This window comes from Dromiciops gliroides, chromosome 4, assembly GCF_019393635.1.
Source record: "Dromiciops gliroides isolate mDroGli1 chromosome 4, mDroGli1.pri, whole genome shotgun sequence".
Lineage (NCBI taxonomy): Eukaryota > Metazoa > Chordata > Mammalia > Microbiotheria > Microbiotheriidae > Dromiciops > Dromiciops gliroides.
The window spans coordinates 41150768-41170212 of NC_057864.1; the positions used below are offsets into that span (position 1 = coordinate 41150768).

General features: G+C 44.9%; 1 protein-coding gene across 3 annotated transcripts; it reads right to left on the reverse strand.

The window, feature by feature from the left end:
• Window positions 1-701: 701 nt before the first annotated feature.
• LMO4 (LIM domain only 4) lies at window positions 702-18774 on the reverse strand. Of its 3 annotated transcripts, none has more exons than XM_044004721.1 (5): window positions 17797-18774; window positions 14471-14709; window positions 6453-6549; window positions 5897-6052; window positions 702-994 (listed from the first exon to the last, which is right to left on the reverse strand). In XM_044004721.1, the coding sequence occupies exons 2-5, from the start codon at window positions 14704-14706 to the stop codon at window positions 986-988; spliced, it is 498 nt and encodes a 165-aa protein (XP_043860656.1). In that variant the 5' UTR covers window positions 14707-14709; window positions 17797-18774; the 3' UTR covers window positions 702-985. The 3 variants fall into 3 exon arrangements, with proteins under 3 accessions (XP_043860656.1, XP_043860658.1, XP_043860657.1); XM_044004723.1 differs by lacking the exon at window positions 17797-18774 and adding an exon at window positions 15200-15219; XM_044004722.1 differs by lacking the exon at window positions 17797-18774 and adding an exon at window positions 14939-15092.
• Window positions 18775-19445: the final 671 nt, after the last annotated feature.

The window sequence follows — 19445 nt, forward strand, 5'->3', positions numbered from 1 at the left end:
TCTGACCAGGGGAAAACTGCTGTGTTTGAAGTCTCACCCTTGTACCTCTGCCAGAGATGGCATGGTGAAGTATCTGAAGAAAGCCTTATTGGCAGAGATCGGGAAAACACAGATGACACCTCCCCTACCCAAATAAATCAAATGAACTTGCAGTCAAAGCAACAAAACTCAAGGACAGAAAAGAAAAGTGTTTAAAACCAAACGCAGTTTGGCATTTTCCTTTTAAGTTTTTATTATTTAAATACACCATACTAGAGCAAATGTCTCTGAAAATATCACAAATAAAAGATTTGTCTTCATTCAGCAAATTAGAAGGGGAGGGAGGGGCGGGGCAGAATTTCTACACAGTAGCTGCTATGAGCCTGACTTTTTTTTTTTTTGCCATGGGAAGTAGCAACATTAGGACAAAAAACACTTACATGCATACATACATTGTATTTTACAGAGATACAATAAAAGTGTTTGTGTGATTTGAGTATCACAAAAGCCACATCTCTTTCCTTTATCTCATGTTCAGTTTGGATTAAACACATTTCCTTACGACACCTAAATACACAGAGAGCAAAGAGAATGTTGTTAAGGAAAAACACAGGGTACAAACTCCGGCCAGTGCCCTGCTAATTGTTAATGAGGGTAGAAAGCAGATTTGAATGCTTCTTTTAATTAGCTTCATTAGTCATTTCCCTCCCGCCCCCCACCCACCCCCAGCCCCCTCCCCCCCAAAGATGTCCTCCGGTGGATCTTTTTTCATATTCTCTACAGTCTCCCATTAGCCCAGGTTCATGGAGTCCTTAATGCTCATATTCAGTCATTTTAATACACCAATAAATGTGGGAAGGGCAATCAGGAATAAAGAAGGTGCAGTGGCATGAAGCTGGCACTAGGGCTAGCTACAAAGGTGACTTGTCTACTGGAGACACATGGGATCCATCTGGGATGAACAAAATTTGAGATGAAGGCACGCATTCTGCATTACTCTGACCTTTTAGCAGACCTGTAAGGAAAAAAAAAGTGGGCATCTTAGCCAAAATGCTAAATGGGAGAGATAGGAAACTCAAACATGGCTGCTTTTGTCTTCTCCACCTTCACTAATCCCCTTTTATTACACTACTTTCTGACTGTGACTTGATTGAAGCTTTCTACGCTACTTACTTGGGTGGGCAGGAGGCTGGAGAAAAGGCATAACATTTTATACAGATTTTGATAGCAGGGAAAATGAGACAATAAATGGACTTTGAGAAAGTTTCTGAGACTGACGTCCTTTCACGAGGAATGGCTTCAATTAGGTAAGGGTGGGCTCCCCTTTTTGAAAAAGAATGACAGAGAATGCCTTAACCTTGACTAGAGCAGTAGTAGAACGTTTCTATACCACTAAAGTGCACATCCATTTCACCAATTCTCTTCCCAAGTAGCTTCACTATAAACTCCAAATAGTATGGCTTATAGGTACAGCAAGCCTCATGTCTAGTGACCTATGGATGGGATTTTTCGCTTCGGATTTCTCATCTGCTCTGTTACTTAATGTTACATAAACATGGTAATAATACATGAAGTCAAACCCATGTGCTTCCACACTTGATGTGTTAATGAATTGTGATAATTAAAAGTGCCTAGCTCAAGAGAAATTTGACTTTCATGGGGAAGTTGGAAATGATCATCCACGCAAGTCTTCAAATACAATCTGTTTGCAATTACCAAAATGAAATAATATATATTAGGTTTTTATGGCTTTTTAAATGACATTTGGAGCTTCCCAGGAAGTTTTCTTTTCGCCCTTTCCCTAAGTTACAAAAAGCCTGAGGTCTATTAGTAACGGCAACCCCCCACTTTCCAGCTAATTAAAGTGGTGGAGGCTGAATTCCCCAGAGTTGAAGCTCAGTGTGAGAAAGGTAATTTGTCTGTCCAGAACAAAGATTAGGGAGCAGCCAGCAAGCATATTTAATAAATGAGCATCCAATGTCCTCCACGATGGACACACACCCGCACACCACCAATTATATAACTACAAGAGAACTGCTGAGTGATGTGGAAACTTAGAAGACTCTAAATTTTCCTCTAAGTGAATGGAGGGATGAAATCGAACTCCCATTTTACTGAAAAAGTATAGATCAATTGATGCTTGGTACAATGGTCTGGTAGCCTCACTTTTTTTTGGTGGGGCAATGAGGGTTAAGTGACTTGCCCAGGGTCACACAGATAAGTGTCTAGTGTCTGAGGCCAGATTTGAACTCAGGTCCTCCTGAATCCAGGGCCTGTGCTTTATCCACTGTGCCACCTAGCTGCCCCCTGGTGGCCTCACTCTTAAGAGGAAGGGAAAATCGGCTAACAGGCACCGATTTACAGAACACTATGGAAGGTATCTGAGTGTGTTTATTTGGCCCTATAGACAGACTACAAACGTTCTCCTGAGGATAACTAAGCTTCCTTTAAATGATACAGCCTACAGGGTTTTTTCTTTTCTTTTTTTTAGGTCCTGACACACTAGGTACTCTGACATTTCACTCAAGAGGAGGCATCTGATTTAAAGGCTTGAAATTATTTTTCTTAGAATACACAATTAATGATGCAGAACTACACTGGAACTAAACAAAAAAATCCCAAACCCTGTGGACAGATCTTATACAAGATGGTGGAACTTATAAAGGTGCTCAATAAATTGATGTTTTCCATAAGCAGTCTTTAAAAGACTATTAAAATAATCATTGTAATATACACATGTGTATGTACGTATGTATGTGTGCGTGCATGCATGTGTACATATACACACATACCCCCCATACCAGTGGAAGTATAGGTAGGCTTAAATGTGTATTTTAATTGTTCAACACATAGCATGTTCAACTTATAGATAGACAATGACAAAATACAAATGGCTATTTTTCTATATGGTAGATACAGTGATGGAATAAGGAACTCTATAACTAGGATGTTACCTTTGAAAAAAAGAGAAACTATAGAAGCTAAATTTACAAAAAAGGGAAGAATTCTTAAGAATTAATGATACCCTCCTCCCCTTATTTCCTCAATAATCTATATGAAGTGCATTGCAAACTTAAAGTGTCAAATAGACACTAGTTGTTATTATTCATAGTAGTATTAACAATAGTGATGATGGCAATGAGAATAACGTGTTTGTGATATATTCTGCTTGCCCCAAATCAACACCTACAGAAACCACTACCTAGTAAATTGATTATGCTCACAAAATACCTAAGGCAAAAAATGAAAGATAATTCTATTAACCTGGAAATGACTTTGATTAGTCCCTGAACAGACAACTTTTCAGAAAATATCTAAGAAACTCACACCCTAAAATTATCTTTCCTTATGCTTTTTAAGTGCTATTACCTTTTGGGATCCCCTCTCTAGCCTTTTCTCTTTCCCAGGCTGAAAAGGGCATACTACTAAGATTGGCCTCTTTTTCCTGAAGTAGGTTCTGATGTCCAGAAGAAGCATATGTAATCTCCTTTCCTGCCAATGCCAAATGCAGTAAACAGGAAGGATGCTCTCCAGAAATACACACATACATGCGTGTCTACATAGATGTGCACATATGTGTATGTATATACCTATATTTATAGATCCTATTTCATAGGAAAGATGCTACCCTGAAATCTATAACAGAAAGCCATGTTTTCCTGCCACCATCCCTCTTCCTTCCCAAACTCTTCATCTGCCTCACCGAGTGTAGTCTAAGGCAGCTTAAAAAGACAGGAAAACAATACTGAGGCCTTTCTCTTTTTTCTCTTAAAGTGTCCTCTCAGTGGTTGGATGGCAATGGGGCTGCCTCACTTTGACCCACTTCACAGGCCTGGGCCAATTTTCCATTTCTTCTCTACTTCCTACGTTCTTTCCCATGCATGATGGTAAAGCTATAACAATCATTTTTACGCCTTACTAAAGCCAGGGAAAGAAATGGGATAAAACTCGTGACAAACTTAAGATCCCATTCAAAGAACAAATTAAGCTCTGATATTATGGTAGGAGAGGAAAAAAGAAATCAATTTCTTGATTCTTGGAACACATTTTGCTTTTTTCACTACCCTGTATAAATAGATAGGAATGGTTTTACCTCTCTTTGGAAACGACTCTACAAGTATTCACTTAACAGATTCATTGCTCTCTTAAGTCTGCACTCTGAATTTATTTCATGAAAATTCACAAACATATAAATCTATGAATCGCTGCACTTATTTGTACTTCCTTGAAGGGGTGGCTTTAATAGCTTTTGCCAATATTAAGTACTTACAGTAACAAGAAATTAGGACTTCTGTACTTAGCTAAAATGCTATCGAGTTTCCTTGATGAATTGACATTGTAATAAAAATACTTTTATTTACTGAGTTTGTTAATGTTTGCTTTCCAAGGCAGAGAATAGAGTTTTAATTCAATTTAGTTCATAACTTGGGGGGCACTAGGGGGAGGGAAAAGACAAATGCATTATACCATAATGGCATCTTTTTTCTTTATGACTAAAATTTAAATTAAAAAAAAAAACCACACATATACACACACATACTGGCATTTCCTCACTTTGTTCTGAAGAAAAAGTCCTTGGCATTTGCCTTTGTAAGTTACAGGAGACAAAGAAACCTATTCTTTTCCCCCAGACTTTTGAAGTTTGCTGAATTCCTCTTTTCAGATAAATGTTATTTTTCGTGATCCTTGCAACAGACATTAATGAAGTTCCTATTGTAAATCTATAAAGAATTACCAAGTGAAGTGTGCGCTTTTTGTTTCAATGCAATAACTCAGTCCTATGCGATTGCCTGGGTTAATGATGAAAAAGTCAAATAGACTATCAGAGCTGATGGAAAAATCTATCACCAATCTGAAATTAAAATTCATCTGTGGTCAATAAGATTTAATATCCATGCAAGTGGCGCTGTAAAGAGTAAATGAATCAATGTCATCAATACATAATCAGTATGAAATATGATGTGAATAAAATTATGTGTGAGACTCATACATTTCACTCTTTTCTGGACCAGTGTGGAATGAACAGTCTCTTAACTGAAGGTTGACAGTAATTGTTACAAATTAAGCACAGCGGTTATCAAAATGCACTCGCTTGCATAGCTGTAAGACTTATTAAGAAGATTAAAATAGATCTCAAACTATCCAGTTCTAAGGGTGCTGGACAACTGTTGATCGGAACATTTTCCTCTGAAATGCCTTCTAACATGCCATGATTTGTACCCGTATATAATTTACTCATCTATAAGTATAGTCCAAAGGCTTTCAAGTTATGGATCAGAAAGAGAGATACATAATCTTTAATGGAGCTATTAGTGGTGCAGAGAGCTTGGAGAGATGAAGAACTTTGTTTTAAATGTCATAACTTATTCAAATTTATGGGCTACCAATCAACAGAAACGCTCTCCTCCAGTATTACAGTATATTTTGTAAAACTGCTATTCTAAAAATAAATCCAAAGCAAATTGGGGAGGGATAGCAGGTGTCTAGATTTCAACTATCAACATAAGACTCTTTTCTTCATGACAAAGACATGTGGTCCCATTTACAACCATAAAGTTTCTAATTTTTTTTTTCCATGACTACCTATGGCATTCACTTTTTGCATCTCAAAAGGCTCCAATGGGATCTGGTAGTTAGTAGGTTTCATACTGGATTTGATTTTGCATGCCCCAGGCCACAGACCAGTTGAGCCTAGAACCAAATCAGGACAAGCAGATTCTGCCAATATAGTATCCCTCTACTTCAGAGCATTTTCATCTGGTCACCCTGTTTCTGAACACCAGACCTGGACTCTCACCCTTGTCTCTTACAAGGGTGGTGCAAAAGAAAAACCATAGCCTAGAAAACTCAAGGTTGGAAGAGGCAAGCTGTCCCACCTTGCTCTAAGAAAGCTTATTAGTAATTGTTGGGTATTCACCTTCTGGTCTGACAGTAGTGGATTGCTTTGAAGTGAATTCAAATGACCATTGATGAGAGCTGTAGGTCTATCATGTTCACAAAATAAACTGCCGTTGATGTAGTGAAACCGGTCTCCCGGGACCAGGCGATTCCGGCAGGTAGAGCACGTAAAACACTGCAAAGGAAAGATAAAATCCATTGGAAACAGGTGTAAAATGAAGCCTTTTGGTGCCAAGTCTGGAGCAACCACTCAAGACAGGGACATCTATCAAGTACGGAAACACTCAAGTTTTAAGTTGCTGGGGGTTATTTTTATTCCTAATGGGCCATCAGCCCATTAGGGATATCAGCCCCTATTCAATGGATGTGTATGTTTTGTGCCCAAGCATGTAATAATCACACATGTACCCCTCCCATGGAAAACACCTTCATGCCCTCTACTATTCCAAAGACTTCCCTTGCCAGTCACAATATATAGACACAAGCAGAGTTTATACTGGGTGAGTACCCCCGATGGGAAAGCAAATGAAATACAACAGCCAGAGAGAGTGGATGAGAGGGGAGCCAAGTGCTACCTTCAGATGATAAACGTTGCCTTGTGCCCGCATGACGAGCTCACTGGCAGGGATGGACTGTCCACAGGCACTGCATGCCCCACTGTTCCCAAATAACCTGAAACAAAGGTGATGGCAACCGTGAGTGTTTCAGATACATCAAGGAACACCCCCGCCCCCAAATCCTTCCCTACTCTCCAGCCCCACCACACAGTTCCTTTTGAGGCTCCAGCCCCAGAGTTCTGCAACTGATTTACATCAAACAGGAAACTCATTTTGGGGGAGGGGATTGAACCACACAGGAAGAGGAAGCGCCCGATTTAATCAAAAATATTGACTTACACCTCTAGCAAATACAAAAGAATTCTGTACTACACACATTTTTATCAGATTACTGAGTTCATCATAAAAAAAGATACAATTCATGACTGGAGTTTAAATGCATTGTGTCCTTGAAATTATATGAAGAACTCTTTTGTACTTTAATCATATCTTGAGATATGAGTCATCAAAAGGGTTAAGAGGATTTGATTGTATATCTAAGAAGACATCATGCTCAGTGTATTGAAACTCCAGTAAACCTCCATCAGGGAAGAGTTTCCATTAGAAACTCTCTGCTATCCAGGTTGATATATAATGTGTATGGGTTAACCTTTTCAATCATGGTGTCAACACTTAAGATTTGCCTCTGCTCATCTCTTTCATCCTAACCTTCTCTCTCTCTTGATAATGAAATGCTTGCTCCAACTTCCCTCTATCTGCTCCTGAGTCCACAATTTAGATTACTTCATCTCTGCTAGCAACAAACTGAATGAAATTTCGATTTGAGCAGAAAGTAATTTACCGGGATCTGGACCCATTTGTCATCATATCTCTCTGGGTGTTTGCTGTATCACTGCAGTTTTCCTATGCAATCAAATGAGACCACAACATCTGCCATGGGGGGAGGAAGAGGGGGAAGAGGGAAGAGGCTGTGGGAGGGGGGAGAAGAGTACAAGGAAGTCGAGTGTAGTGAAAAGAGATACATAATTTTCTAAATGTGTTTAAAGGCACAACGCAAGATTTTAAATGAAGACTGAACTTCCACTTTCAGAGCATCCACAAGCCTAGCTTTTCTTTTGATCCTTCTTAAACATCTGTATTTTTTTAAAAAAATTAAACCCAAATGATTCCGTATTGGAAAGTGAGGATCGAAACAAGTGGGCAGGGTCACAGATCCACTTTCAGAAGGGGGTCACCAGAATTTATAAATTAACGTAGAGATGTCATAATATGAATATTTGCATTTCCTCCTTGTCCAAATAAAGTCATAAAATTCTGCTGGTGTCAAAACTCGAAGACGTGTTCCTATAGAATACCCCGTAATCTGAATGATTGCAGCATGCCTCTGTATAAAAAATAATTGCTTTGAGTTTTCAGAATCTGGTCTTGCAGAGGAGGCTTGTCATGTTCAAACTACTAATTTGCTGTCGCCACTTTATTGAAAATAGCCTGTAAGTTGTTATTAAATGTATCGACTGAACGACAGGGAGAGTAGTAAAACTGCCCCTTAAGATGGCTTTTAATAGGAAGACCGAGAAACAAATTTTGCAGCAGCATCGATTTGAAGAGTTCAATCAAAACTCCATTTCAAAACTAATTAGTCTGAGATCCGCGACACATTGACACGTTCTTGCAGAATCAGGAATGGTTACAAAGGGAAGGCTAGAATAATACACTGGCAGGACCTCTAGCCAAAGGACAGCACTGCCTGGAAGCTCTGGGGCCACTGAGATGGTTGGGGTCTAAAGCTTGACCAGGAGAACCGAGGAAATCCGATGGGTGGGTTTTTCTTTCTTTCCCTCCCTTCTCCCTGGCCCCCCCTCTCCCCCTCCAAGCACTGGATTCACTTGAGCTCTGGGTGACACCATAAATAAAGTTTAGAGAACAGGGTGGGCAGAGAAGAGAACCACATTGGGGAAAAAGTATGGGCAATGGCCAGGTTTTCTCCATCCCCCCAAAAGGAATGGAAAAGAAATCTTAGGCAACAACTACAAAAAGTTAAAAACCTGTCAGTGGAGCAAAATGCATGTTGGGGACTAAGAGGGATGGGGGGGAGGGGTCGGGTGCAGAGTGACCAGAATAACCGAATCGAGGACCAAATATCCCCTTGTGATGAATATGAGCTCCCTATAAGTATTTCTGAGAACAAGAGTCTGTAATTACGGCTGCCACCACCCCCAACAGGTTCATTCGTACCACACCATCTTAAAAACACACTTTCCCAGCACCGATCTGATTGTGCTGCCTGAGTGTTCATTTATTTAACAATTCACCCTGAGTAAAGTCAGCTGCACGTCTTTGGCAGCTAAGTGTATTTTAATAATCCGTGCAGTCATATGTAATCCAAAAGCTTTTCACACATCTTATTTTCCCCAGCACTGCCTCCATAACCTTTCAGAGAACAATCAACCCCACCCCATCCCCAATCACATGATGTACAAAAGAGTAGAAAATTATAGTTACAAAGTTTGGAAATGACTAAAATTTCCTCATGGCTAATGCACTATTTAGCAACATATTAATGCGGTTGGAGATTGTTCCAGGCCCTTGTTTCATGGAGGCCTCAAGAGCCTAACGGCTGATGTCTCTAAACACACTGTACATTGTCCTCTCCCCCTTCACCCAGGATGAAGGCGACTATTAGAAACTGGACTTTTTTTCCCCTGAAAAGTTTTTTTTTCTTTTTTTTTCTGTGAGGCTAGAGAGTTAATTATCTAACCAGGGGGACTGTCCAGGACAGTGTTTGATTTAAAAGGCTCGAGGCTTTAGGTGCTCAATTAAGTAGCTATCGGTCTCAGACTGGACTTTAATGGGCTCTTTTCTCTTTAACTCAAGCTACGGGGAGATATACCCCAGGTCAGGCTAATTAAAGCCAGGGGACTCTTTAATTGTGATGACAGAATCGGTTTCAGTTTCCTTTCTTTGGGTCCTCAGTCCAAGAAGGTCGTTAATATTTCAGCATTTGGGCAACGCAATCAATCACAAACATCAAGCGGTCCCTTATATGGAAAAGAAGAAGCCGGAGAAAAAGGAGAAACCCCCCACAACCCTGCACTCTAAAGGTGGTTCGCTCTTAGTTGCAGAACTCCCATGTAGCATGGATACTATTTGTCAGCTCTGCTCCCAACTCTCTCCCCATGACGTTAAGAGATGGAGGAGGAAGGAAGGAAGGGGAAAATAGGCGTATTTTTAGTTTGGTATCACAGCTCAGCATCATCTTGGAAATCTGATGACCAATAGCTGGGCTCATTTTCAACTATGTTACTACTTTAAGGAGCAAACATGTAATATTAAGAGATTCCTGGAGGTGTTTCCTAAACGGAGATCAGGCAAACCAGGGCAGCATTTCCAAAGGGGGTGGTAAAATACACGTTTCTACCTACAAGTAAGTCTATCAGCAACCTATCAGAAGAGAAAAATACACATCTACAAGCCACTGATCCAAAAGCAATTGGTTTTCCTGCAAGTTCCTATATTTAATCTAAATTCTGCACTAGCTATATTAAAACCTAACAAAGAAATGCAACACAGAAATTATGCCTGCAGCCAAGTCCATTAAAGGTACTTCAGAATAACTAGAGACCGAGCACCTTAAAAGCCCCAGAAGCTATTGATACTTAAGAGGGGGGCTGTGCATAATGGCAACTACTGCATTAGAAAGAGGGGGAAAAAAAATCAGCCAAATTACGCTTGGTTAATTCAGAGTAACAGATCTGCCCCCAAGTGAATTGGAGGCCTTGAATTAATTCTGTTATGACAAATCAAGATAAACGTTCCCCCTAAATTGCATGCGATTTAATTAATTTTTGAGATCCTGGGTTTTTTTTTTCTCCTAGCTAATAGTTCACATGCTCCTATGCTGTCATTGTGCTTGAGTGGGCAGACTTCAAAGTGATATTAAATAACCAACTATTAGATTTACCTAGCACGTCCTATTGGAAAAATGCCATTTAATTACCTAGCCTGTTCAATTAAAGGGACAGCATTCTCTGAATATAGCAGCTTGCTGTTGATTACCAGGGAAATGAACTCGCCTGCCTGGCGGCTCCTAGATTTCTACCACCACTGTCCCTCCCCCAAACCCCAGCCTCAACACACTTAGGCGCACGCACACGCGCACACACACACACACACACACACACACACACCCCACTCTGAACCCCCTCCCCCTGCTGCTGCTGCCGTCTCCTCCCTCCCCCAGCCCCCTACCCCGCCCCGCTGCACGGTGCAGACTGCGGCTGCGGAGAGCCACGTGAATTGTAAAGAAGGGAGCACGCAGCAGCGAGAGGCGATAGCTTTTCTCCAGCGGAGCTCCCGCCCTTTTGCTCGCCCCAGGCCCGGGGCGTCTGCTCTGCTCCGCCCTGCACCGCAGCGGCAGCAGCAAGCGACGGCGGAGGCAGCGGCGGCTGCGGCTGCGCTGCTAGAGTCAGCCGTCGGGGTACGGCTCGTGCGCCGCCGTCGCACCCACCCCCCACCCCCGGCCCCTACTTGGCCTAGTTCGCGGGCCTGCAAGCCCGGAGAAGTCGAGCAAACCAAACAGCCCGGGACTCACACACTGCCTTCCGCTGGATTTCCTTTTCCCTCCCCCACTCCGTAAGCCCCACCCGTCTCTCCCCTAACTTCCTTCTCCTAAGGCAGCTGCAGGACCCACGAGAGGAGGAAACGGGGTGGGGGGGGGGGAAGAGAAGGGAGACTCAAAGGGACCAGGAAGCAAAGGAGTCCAGAACAACTTTGCCGCACAAGACGGTGGGGGCGCTTCCAAAATCTTAGGACTAGCAAAAGATTGGGGGGGGGGTAGAGAAAGGCAGTGAGTAGGATGGCCTGGGCCCCTTTAAGAACCGCCAGAACAACAGCCCCCCTTCCCCAACTCCCCCCCAACCTCCAGACTTCCCCTCCCTCTCTCAGAGGCCAATTTTGTTAATTAAATGTTTTGTTTGCAACGGGGCTCTCATTCATTTCGGACACGTCATTCTGAGCAGATCTAAGCCAGAGACCAGATCTCATTAGATAAAGCCCATCAGAACTAAGAGAAAATGGAGGAACCTCTAATTAAAGCTTTTAATTGTGTGCGGATTCCCGGCTGCTGGCGGCTGGAGCTGGGGCTGCGGCAGCTTTATCTGAAATCTTGAGAGTGAGGGCAGAAGCCCTGTCGTTACTCTCCACCCAAAGGATCCTTAGCCTTAAAGGGGTGGTAGGGGGAGGGGGCAGCAAGGTAATTCATCTCCCCTCCCCACCTCCCCCTCCAACACTTTAGCTCCCCTTCCTTCCCACTCAAGGCACAGCTGACTTGCCTGCCTCTCCCAGTTTACCCAATGAAGGTAGATTCTGCAGCTTTTAGCCAGATCTGGGTCGTTTTCAAAAGCCACAACCTCAAGACAGTTTAAAAGCCCCTTAATAAATCGCTCTGTGGTCCCAGCCCCGGCTCAGGAGTGCACCAGAGTCCCTTTCACCTGGCGGCAGTCCGCTTTAGCTGATCAATCCGCTTTTCACTTTGTTATTCGCGTCTAATTTTCCCCCAGCGACTCTGATTAAGAGTTGTGCACATGGATTTGGCCTCGGATAAGGGAAGTGACAGCTCTTCGGACTGGGGGGTGGGGAATGGTGGGAGAGGGAGAAAAGTATAGGTCAAGTCACTTCTCGATAAACAAACCCAAACCCCACCCCCAGCAGGCCTGGCAAGAGCCTCCCTCGCTGAAACTGCCCAGATCCATTTGGGAATTTGGGTGGGTGGGTGGGTACTGGGTGCTAGAAGAGGTGCCTAGACTTTTCTGTTTGGGGTGGCAGGCTGAAGACTTTGAACTTGTCAGAGTTCAACTCAATAAATTAAAGACTTTACAGATCTCCTAGGAACATCTAAATATTCATTCGAGTAGCCCAGTTCAAGTTTCAGTGAATGCCTCCTCACTCCTGCACAAGCTAAGTTCAATTATCCAGATCCAAGAAGAGGAAAAAGTCAGAAGATGGAAGAGGTCCATCAACTCTGAAACCCCCAAAGCTGATCACACTCCATGTTCATAATTGCTGAGAACACAGAGAAAGAAAATGGGTATTCATTTTTGGCCCCCATGAAATAAGTCTTATGCCTCAACTTGCCTTGGGGAAATTCAAATGGACTAGAGGCATCTTCTCTTTTTAATTAGTGACAACCAGAAGGGAAGGTTTGTTTGACGGCTTTTGAGGGTTATGAAACTGTACCACCATTCACTGCATCTGAACAGTTGTGTCATTTTTTCCCCCACTTCAAACCAAACCTCTTCTTATCCACAGTTCTGCTCTATTTAATTACAACACAGTCAGGATTATGGTGCTGCTGGATTGAAGACCAGCAAAGCATTACCAAACTGTGCCCCCCCCATGAGTTGATTTCCCAACATTTACTGCTGAAAGGATATTTAGTAACTACTGCCATTTCCCTTTAAAAAATAAAACCCTTTTCTTCCTTTATTCCTTTCTTCTATTGAGTCCATTGAGAAGGCAAGCGTTGGCCCGAGGTTGCATTATTAAAATAAATAAAAACTCTTAAATACCCCCAACATTTTAAACTAATGACAATTGAATGACCATTTCCTTATTCATGCTCAGAATATACTATTTACATCCTTCACAACCTAATGGAAAATAAGGCCAATGCTCCAAAAATAAACTTTTAAGGTATTATAAACCAATTGATTCCTCCACAAGGAAAAGAAAATGCAGCGACTTTCCTATTAACTATTAAAGGGGGAGGGGAAAATACTTAAGAATACTCTTGGCATTTACATTAAAAACCCCAAACATTTAAATAGAATGCAATTCATCCTAAAACTGTGTATTTCTCTTATGCCAACCATGGTCTTTTTTTTTTTTAATTACTGGATGTTGAAATAGAACACCTCCAAGAAGCATTCATGTGCATCAGTCTATCAAACCATTTACTCAAATTAAATGTGTGTAATCCTTCAAATGCCTCCTTTCAAATTAATGAGTTTAAGGAGCTTGAGTTCACCTGAAAAGATCCTATAGGCACCTGACCTCCTGAATTCTTTCCATTAATTGCACTGAAACTTGTTAGAAAAGATCATGATGTTACTATACATTAACTAAAGAATGCAAAATTAACATATTTCACAGTTGTTTTTCACAATCTGTTTGGAGAACTAGGGTGGTAGATGCACACACAGGAGCACACACTCAGAAAGGATGGTAACTACACACATTCCCTCCCCCCCCAAACAAAACAAAACAAAACAAAACAAAAACCCTGACCTCTTCTTAAGGAAATATCAACCTTTTTCTACATTGCAAACCACAAAATTGTAAGTTCCTGGACATAACAAACAAACAAACAAACAGTATAAAGACAAACTTTACCACTAGATTCTTTGGCTACGAGCAGAATTACAGGCCTTTACACTGATAGTTAATCAGTCTTTTACAAGGAGTGTAAAGAATGAGTCACTCTCTTCCACTCAAAAAAGTTTAAAGGTGCTTGTGTAAATATTATAATTAATCAGATACCACCATGGGTAAGTCACTTCCCCTTAACTAGTTTTATTTTGAAGCCAACTGGCTGTCTGTCGTTTCTCTGTAAATACCACTGCCCAACCTTTAGGAAAGCAGATTACACTGCCTTTTGATTTTTGTTTATTTTTAGTGGGGACTCCTTTTGGATTGGCAGCCACATGAAAGAGAACAGGGGGCCCCCACGGTCTTCCCCCTGGGCCTCCCAGTAATAACCTGAAGCTGGGCACTAAGAAACATTCTTACAGAGCGTGGGGGTTCACAGCTAATTTACAATAAAAACTAGACCGGGGCTAAGAAAGCAAACAATTGCAACTTCTATTCCCTCTGCCAACTCGACCTCCTTTTTCTTTTTTCAGTCCTTTCACACCCAGAAAGGGTGATAGGGAAGCAACAGTTGATTGTGGCAGGTACATGTCCCCCCCCCCCCCAACTTTGCGTTCCTGGGACTCCCCAAGCCCACCAGATCTCACAGACATACAGCAGCATCTGCTTACCTAATGTAGTCATTTCTGCAAAGGATCATACCGCTCTTGGTGTAACAGGACGTGCCAATGTCCCCAAGCTGAGCCTGGCAGCAGGAGCACTTCAGGCACCGGCTATGCCAATAGCTGTCCATGGCATAGAGCAGGAAGCGGTCTGCGATCTTGCCCCCGCAGCCGGCGCACCTTTTCCAGGAGAGGGCGCCCGCCGTCACCGGGGGAGGCTGCGAGCTGCTGCCCGGATTCACCATGGTCTATAGGAAGGAAAGGAAGGAGACACAAAACAGGGAAAGGGGGGGGGGGGGGAGTTTGAATCAAGCGGCTGATCGCCCGCGTGTGTATGTGCGTGTGTGTGTGAGTGTGTGCGCGCAGAGGGTCCGAATTTCCTTTCCCCAAAGGGCTGCTGATAAGTGGGGGGGGGGGGCAGGCAGGAGAGGTAAGGTCAGCAGTGGTAGGGCGAGGGAGGAAGGAAGGGACACAAACCAGACACTCTTTCAAAAGCACTTTTCCCAGGGCTCGGTTCCGAATCCAACGAGGCTCCCTCTGAACTTTGCAGAGCAGCCCACACTGACAACTTCAGCTTGGCGACTGTCAAAAGTCTTCTAGCGAGAGAGGCTCTGCAGTGCGATTCACTACTTCCCACCCACCCACCCCCAACTCCCCGCCCCTGCCTCCGCCTATTCCTCCCCCCCCCCCCACCACCTCGGCACCGCATCTAGTCCCTAGAAAATGAGGGTCATTTACCCCACCGCCTCACCCCCAGTCCCAGCAGTGGAGGCAGGAGGACGAGCAGAAGCAGTGTGGGGAAGTTAGCAGTCAGGGAGGCCAAGGCCAGGCTCCCCACCCCCCACAGCCCCCTACCCCCATGTCATGCCCAACTCTGGGAAGTGCAGCTGGAGCTCAAGTTGGGAACACTTCAGTTTCCTGAAAGGGAGGGAGGGAGAGAGGGAGCAGAGGGAAATAGAGTGGGGGTGGGAGGGGAAAGGGGGATGGAGGATAGGAGTGGGGGGAGAGGGAGAGAGGGAAAGAGTGCAGTGTGTAAAGTTGCGAAACTGGTTTTTCGGATTTTTTAAACAGCACCTTTCACATGCCATTGTGGTGACGGCCATCTCCCATTATTGTTCCAAATCTCATTTCATTCTGAAGATCAATGAGTGTTTTCTCTGGGTTTTCAGGACACCGGCCAGAATAATAGATCATTGAACTTTAGGACGCCTGTTAACTTCCTATACAAACACACTCCACTTTTGTCTCGCTAATCTGCCCTTGATCAGTAATTTAAATGCTAAAGCTTTGTTCCATCAAAAAAAAAAAAAGGGGGGGGGGAGGTAGGGAGAGAAGGAGGAGGAGGGAAGAACTTTGCAGATAATCTGAGAGTGAGAATGATCAAGGGATACACTAGTTAAATTCGAGCTAGCCAGGCTGTCACCAAAAACGGCTTAAAAAAAAAATTCCCCCACACTTTCTAAATGAATGCCACAAGAGAGGCAGCAACTGGGGGATAATATAGGAATCAATTTATAAAGCTTAGACTAAACCGATTAATTTGTGGCCTCCGATCCCGAGTCCAATAAACTCCAAGTGTTCCTCCAGTCACTTATACTATAAAAAGATCAAGTTATTTACTGCCAATTAAGCAGCATGTTTTTGTCTTTGTCCTTTGTAAGCCGAGTGTGTGTACTCATACCAAGGCTTTGGGCCATCTCCTAAAGGCATTCAGACTGATACCTCCGAAGAAAGGCAGCGAACTTTTTTTTTTGCCTGCCCCTGGCCCAACTTGGTGGCTGGCAAGAGGGGAGGTACCAAGAACCAAGTCCCCGGGTTGCTAAAATAGGCCGATTTTTAAACACATTTCCTCGGAAAGCGTCCCTGAACGTGTCTCTAGCGACCACACAATAAACCAGAAAAAGAACTCCACCAATTAAGCTGTAACAAAACCCCGAGACTTTGGAAACAGGACCACTCTAAAACCCATTAGCATTGCATTTATCCGAATGCATCATACCTTTATGTAAATTGATTTATCTGATGCATTTACTCGAGGAATTGCTTTTTGTTACAATTTCAGCCCTTACCCAAATGAATCTGCATTTCCTGCCCAGTCTTAAAACAGTTTCCCTTTACGTTTTAATCGCTTTGAATTCCTTTTAAGGGGGGGGGGGGGAGAAGAGAAAGAGGCGGGGAGAGAAACCATGCTGCTTATCCCCAATCTTTGGTGAGAAGTAAATATATATATATATTTATATATATATATATATATATATGTATGTGTATATATATTTTTTCTTTTAAAAGGAAACATTACACTGAGCAAAGCATCCAGTAACCCCATTAGCTAAAGCTCTTAAGGACAAGCAATACCTTAATGCTGATTAAATCTAAAAGGGATGATGAATCAAGGACTGACCAGAAACTGACTCCCCAGATAACTAAGGACGGGCCCTCATCAAGTTTCATTTAGAGTTGGAGGGAAAAAAAAAAGCTTTTAAGTTAAATAGGCTTATATTCTAGTAATTACATAGCCGAACAATTTAGGTCCTGGGATAGAGTCAGTGAAACAGAAAGCAGAACTGGCAGCTAGAGGTAAAATAAGCCCCCCTTTAACAACGTCTCTGGTGTTTTTTAATGGAGACCAAGGGAGGGACAGGCGTAGAGCAGGCAATTTGTAGCACAAAAATGGATGCTTAATTCATGTCTTGATTTTAATTAGGTGATTCACCGGATTTCTCCTGGATTGAAACAAAAGACTTATAAGCCAAAAGGAATTTTTTTTTCTTGAAAAAAAAAAGACACTAATACAAAACCCTGCCCACTTTGATCCTTACTGCCACTGTTTCAAAAATAGTGTTTACTGGGGGGGGGGGGTGAAGAGGGGTTGGGGGAGGAGAGGCAAGACTATTTTTCTTCACCTCAATTCATAACCGAAACAGGCAAAGCCTTTCACTTCTGGGCTGGAAAGGCGCTCCCCCCTCCCCCCCCCCAAGCCCTCTCCTTCGAACAAGCCCTTTTGTAAGCAGGGACCGCTACAAAGCTGACGGCCCTGGTGCTCGCCTGCCTGCCGGCCTGCCGGCCTCCTGGTCGGTCCACCCGCCTGCCAGCCCGCCCGCCAGCCTGCCTTCCTCTATAGTTTCAGACTCTCTCATTATCTAAGCCGACGTATTGTTTACTTGCAATTTGGGACGGGGAAGGGAAAGCAGCCAAAGAAAACAACCAAGGTACAGGACACCCCCCGCCCCCCCCCCCGCTTCCCGGTCCCCGGGCCACCAGCACCACCAACCCCCCCCCCACCTCCTCCACACACACCTCCCGCCCCATCTCATCTCCCCAGCAAGTCCGCTTACCTGCTTTTCCCCTATATTGCAAAAGGACGGCGGCGGCGGCGGCGAGACCTCAGCGGAGCCGCTCGCTCGGCTTCCCCGGGGCTGGTGGACTGATGGAGCTGGATGGATGGATGGATGGATGGATGGATGGATGGATGGAAGGAGGGAGGGAGGGAGCGAGTTCTTCTTGCAGAAGTGGAGTGGAGGGGGGGAGGAGGAGGGGGTGGGACAAGGTAATCTTTTTTTCTTTCTTTCTTTCTTTTTTTAATGCGCGGCTCTATTGGTGGGTCGGGTGCCCCCCACCCCCAGTGAAGTGGCCGCCCGGCCCAGGAGCAGAGGGTTCAGTCTCAGTCCTTCTCTTTCTCTTCCTCCTCCTCCTCCTCCTCCAGCTTCGCTCGAGCAGCTGCAAGGCTGGCTGGCTGGCTAGCTCTCGGGCCCCCGCGAGCTGCTGGGCTTCAGGCGCGGCGGCGGCGACGACTGCTGCAGTCGCTGCTGCAAGTTTGGCAATGTGGCTTCACTTTGTATATTCGGCACCCCCCCCCCGCCCTCCTGGCCCCCCCTCCTCCTCCTCCTTCTCCTCCTCCTCCTTCCTTCCCTCCCTCGCTCGCTCGCTCTGGTCTGGCGGAGGCGGAGGCGGCGGCGATAGCTGAGATCCAGAAAGCGGCGGCAGCAGCGGAAACAACAACAGCCCGGGCGGGCGGCTGGGCGGGCGAGCAGGCGGAGTCCCTCGGAGGCCACTCAGAGCAGCCTTCCGGAGGAATGCAAGCACGAGGAGTGGAGAAAGCGGAGCCGGGGGCAAGCCCGACAGCCGGGTGGAAGCAGGGCAGCCGCTGCTGCTGCTGTCCGTGCTGCTGCTGCTGCTGCCGCCGCCGCCACTGCCGCTGCCTCTACTGCTGCTGCCGCTGCCCGGCTCGAAGGCGGCGCTGGCCTCTCGCCCGCTCGCGCTCTCCCTCCGCGGCTCTTACACATGTGTTACTGACAGAGCAAAATCCCAACTACTCTCCAGCTTAGCCGCCGACGTCAGCGACCCTCAGCCACTGCGCGGCCGGATTGTTCAGGCGGAATAATAAAACCTGCCAATCCGGGGAAGGACAAAGGGATGACTGAAACCGGAGGCGGGGGTAGCAGGGGGGAGGCGAAGGGGAGGGAGGAGAGGGAGGGGGAGGCGAAGGGGAGGGAGGAGAGGGAGAGCGAGGTGGAGGAAAAGAAGTGGAGGGAACTGGGGGAAAGGAAAGGGCAGTATCAGGTGGGAAACGACTGCAGCAGCAGAAGGCAGGGACCTCGCTGCTCCCCTTTGCTGCTGCTCATGCTGCTGCTGCTGCTGTCGGATGCTTGCTGTGCCCAGGGCACTGAAGTAAGGAGGCTGGAAGTGGTCTCTCACCGGCCCACGCTGCCCGCGTGTCCGGGGCTGGGACACCTACTTGTTCTCAAGGATTTCGGGGGCATCCCCATACTCTTCAGCCTGGGCCCTGAGAAAACTTTGGCATCTCTCATGTCAGTGACTCCCCAACCCACCTAAGCGGGTGAGGGGGGTGTCCTCAAGCAAAATACAGTACTTATCCTGTTGTCCCAGGAGCAAGGGACTGGCGAGTTTCACACACACACACACACACACACACACACACAGAAACCTTGTTGGCTCAAATGTTTGGGTTCAGAAACTTAAAAGG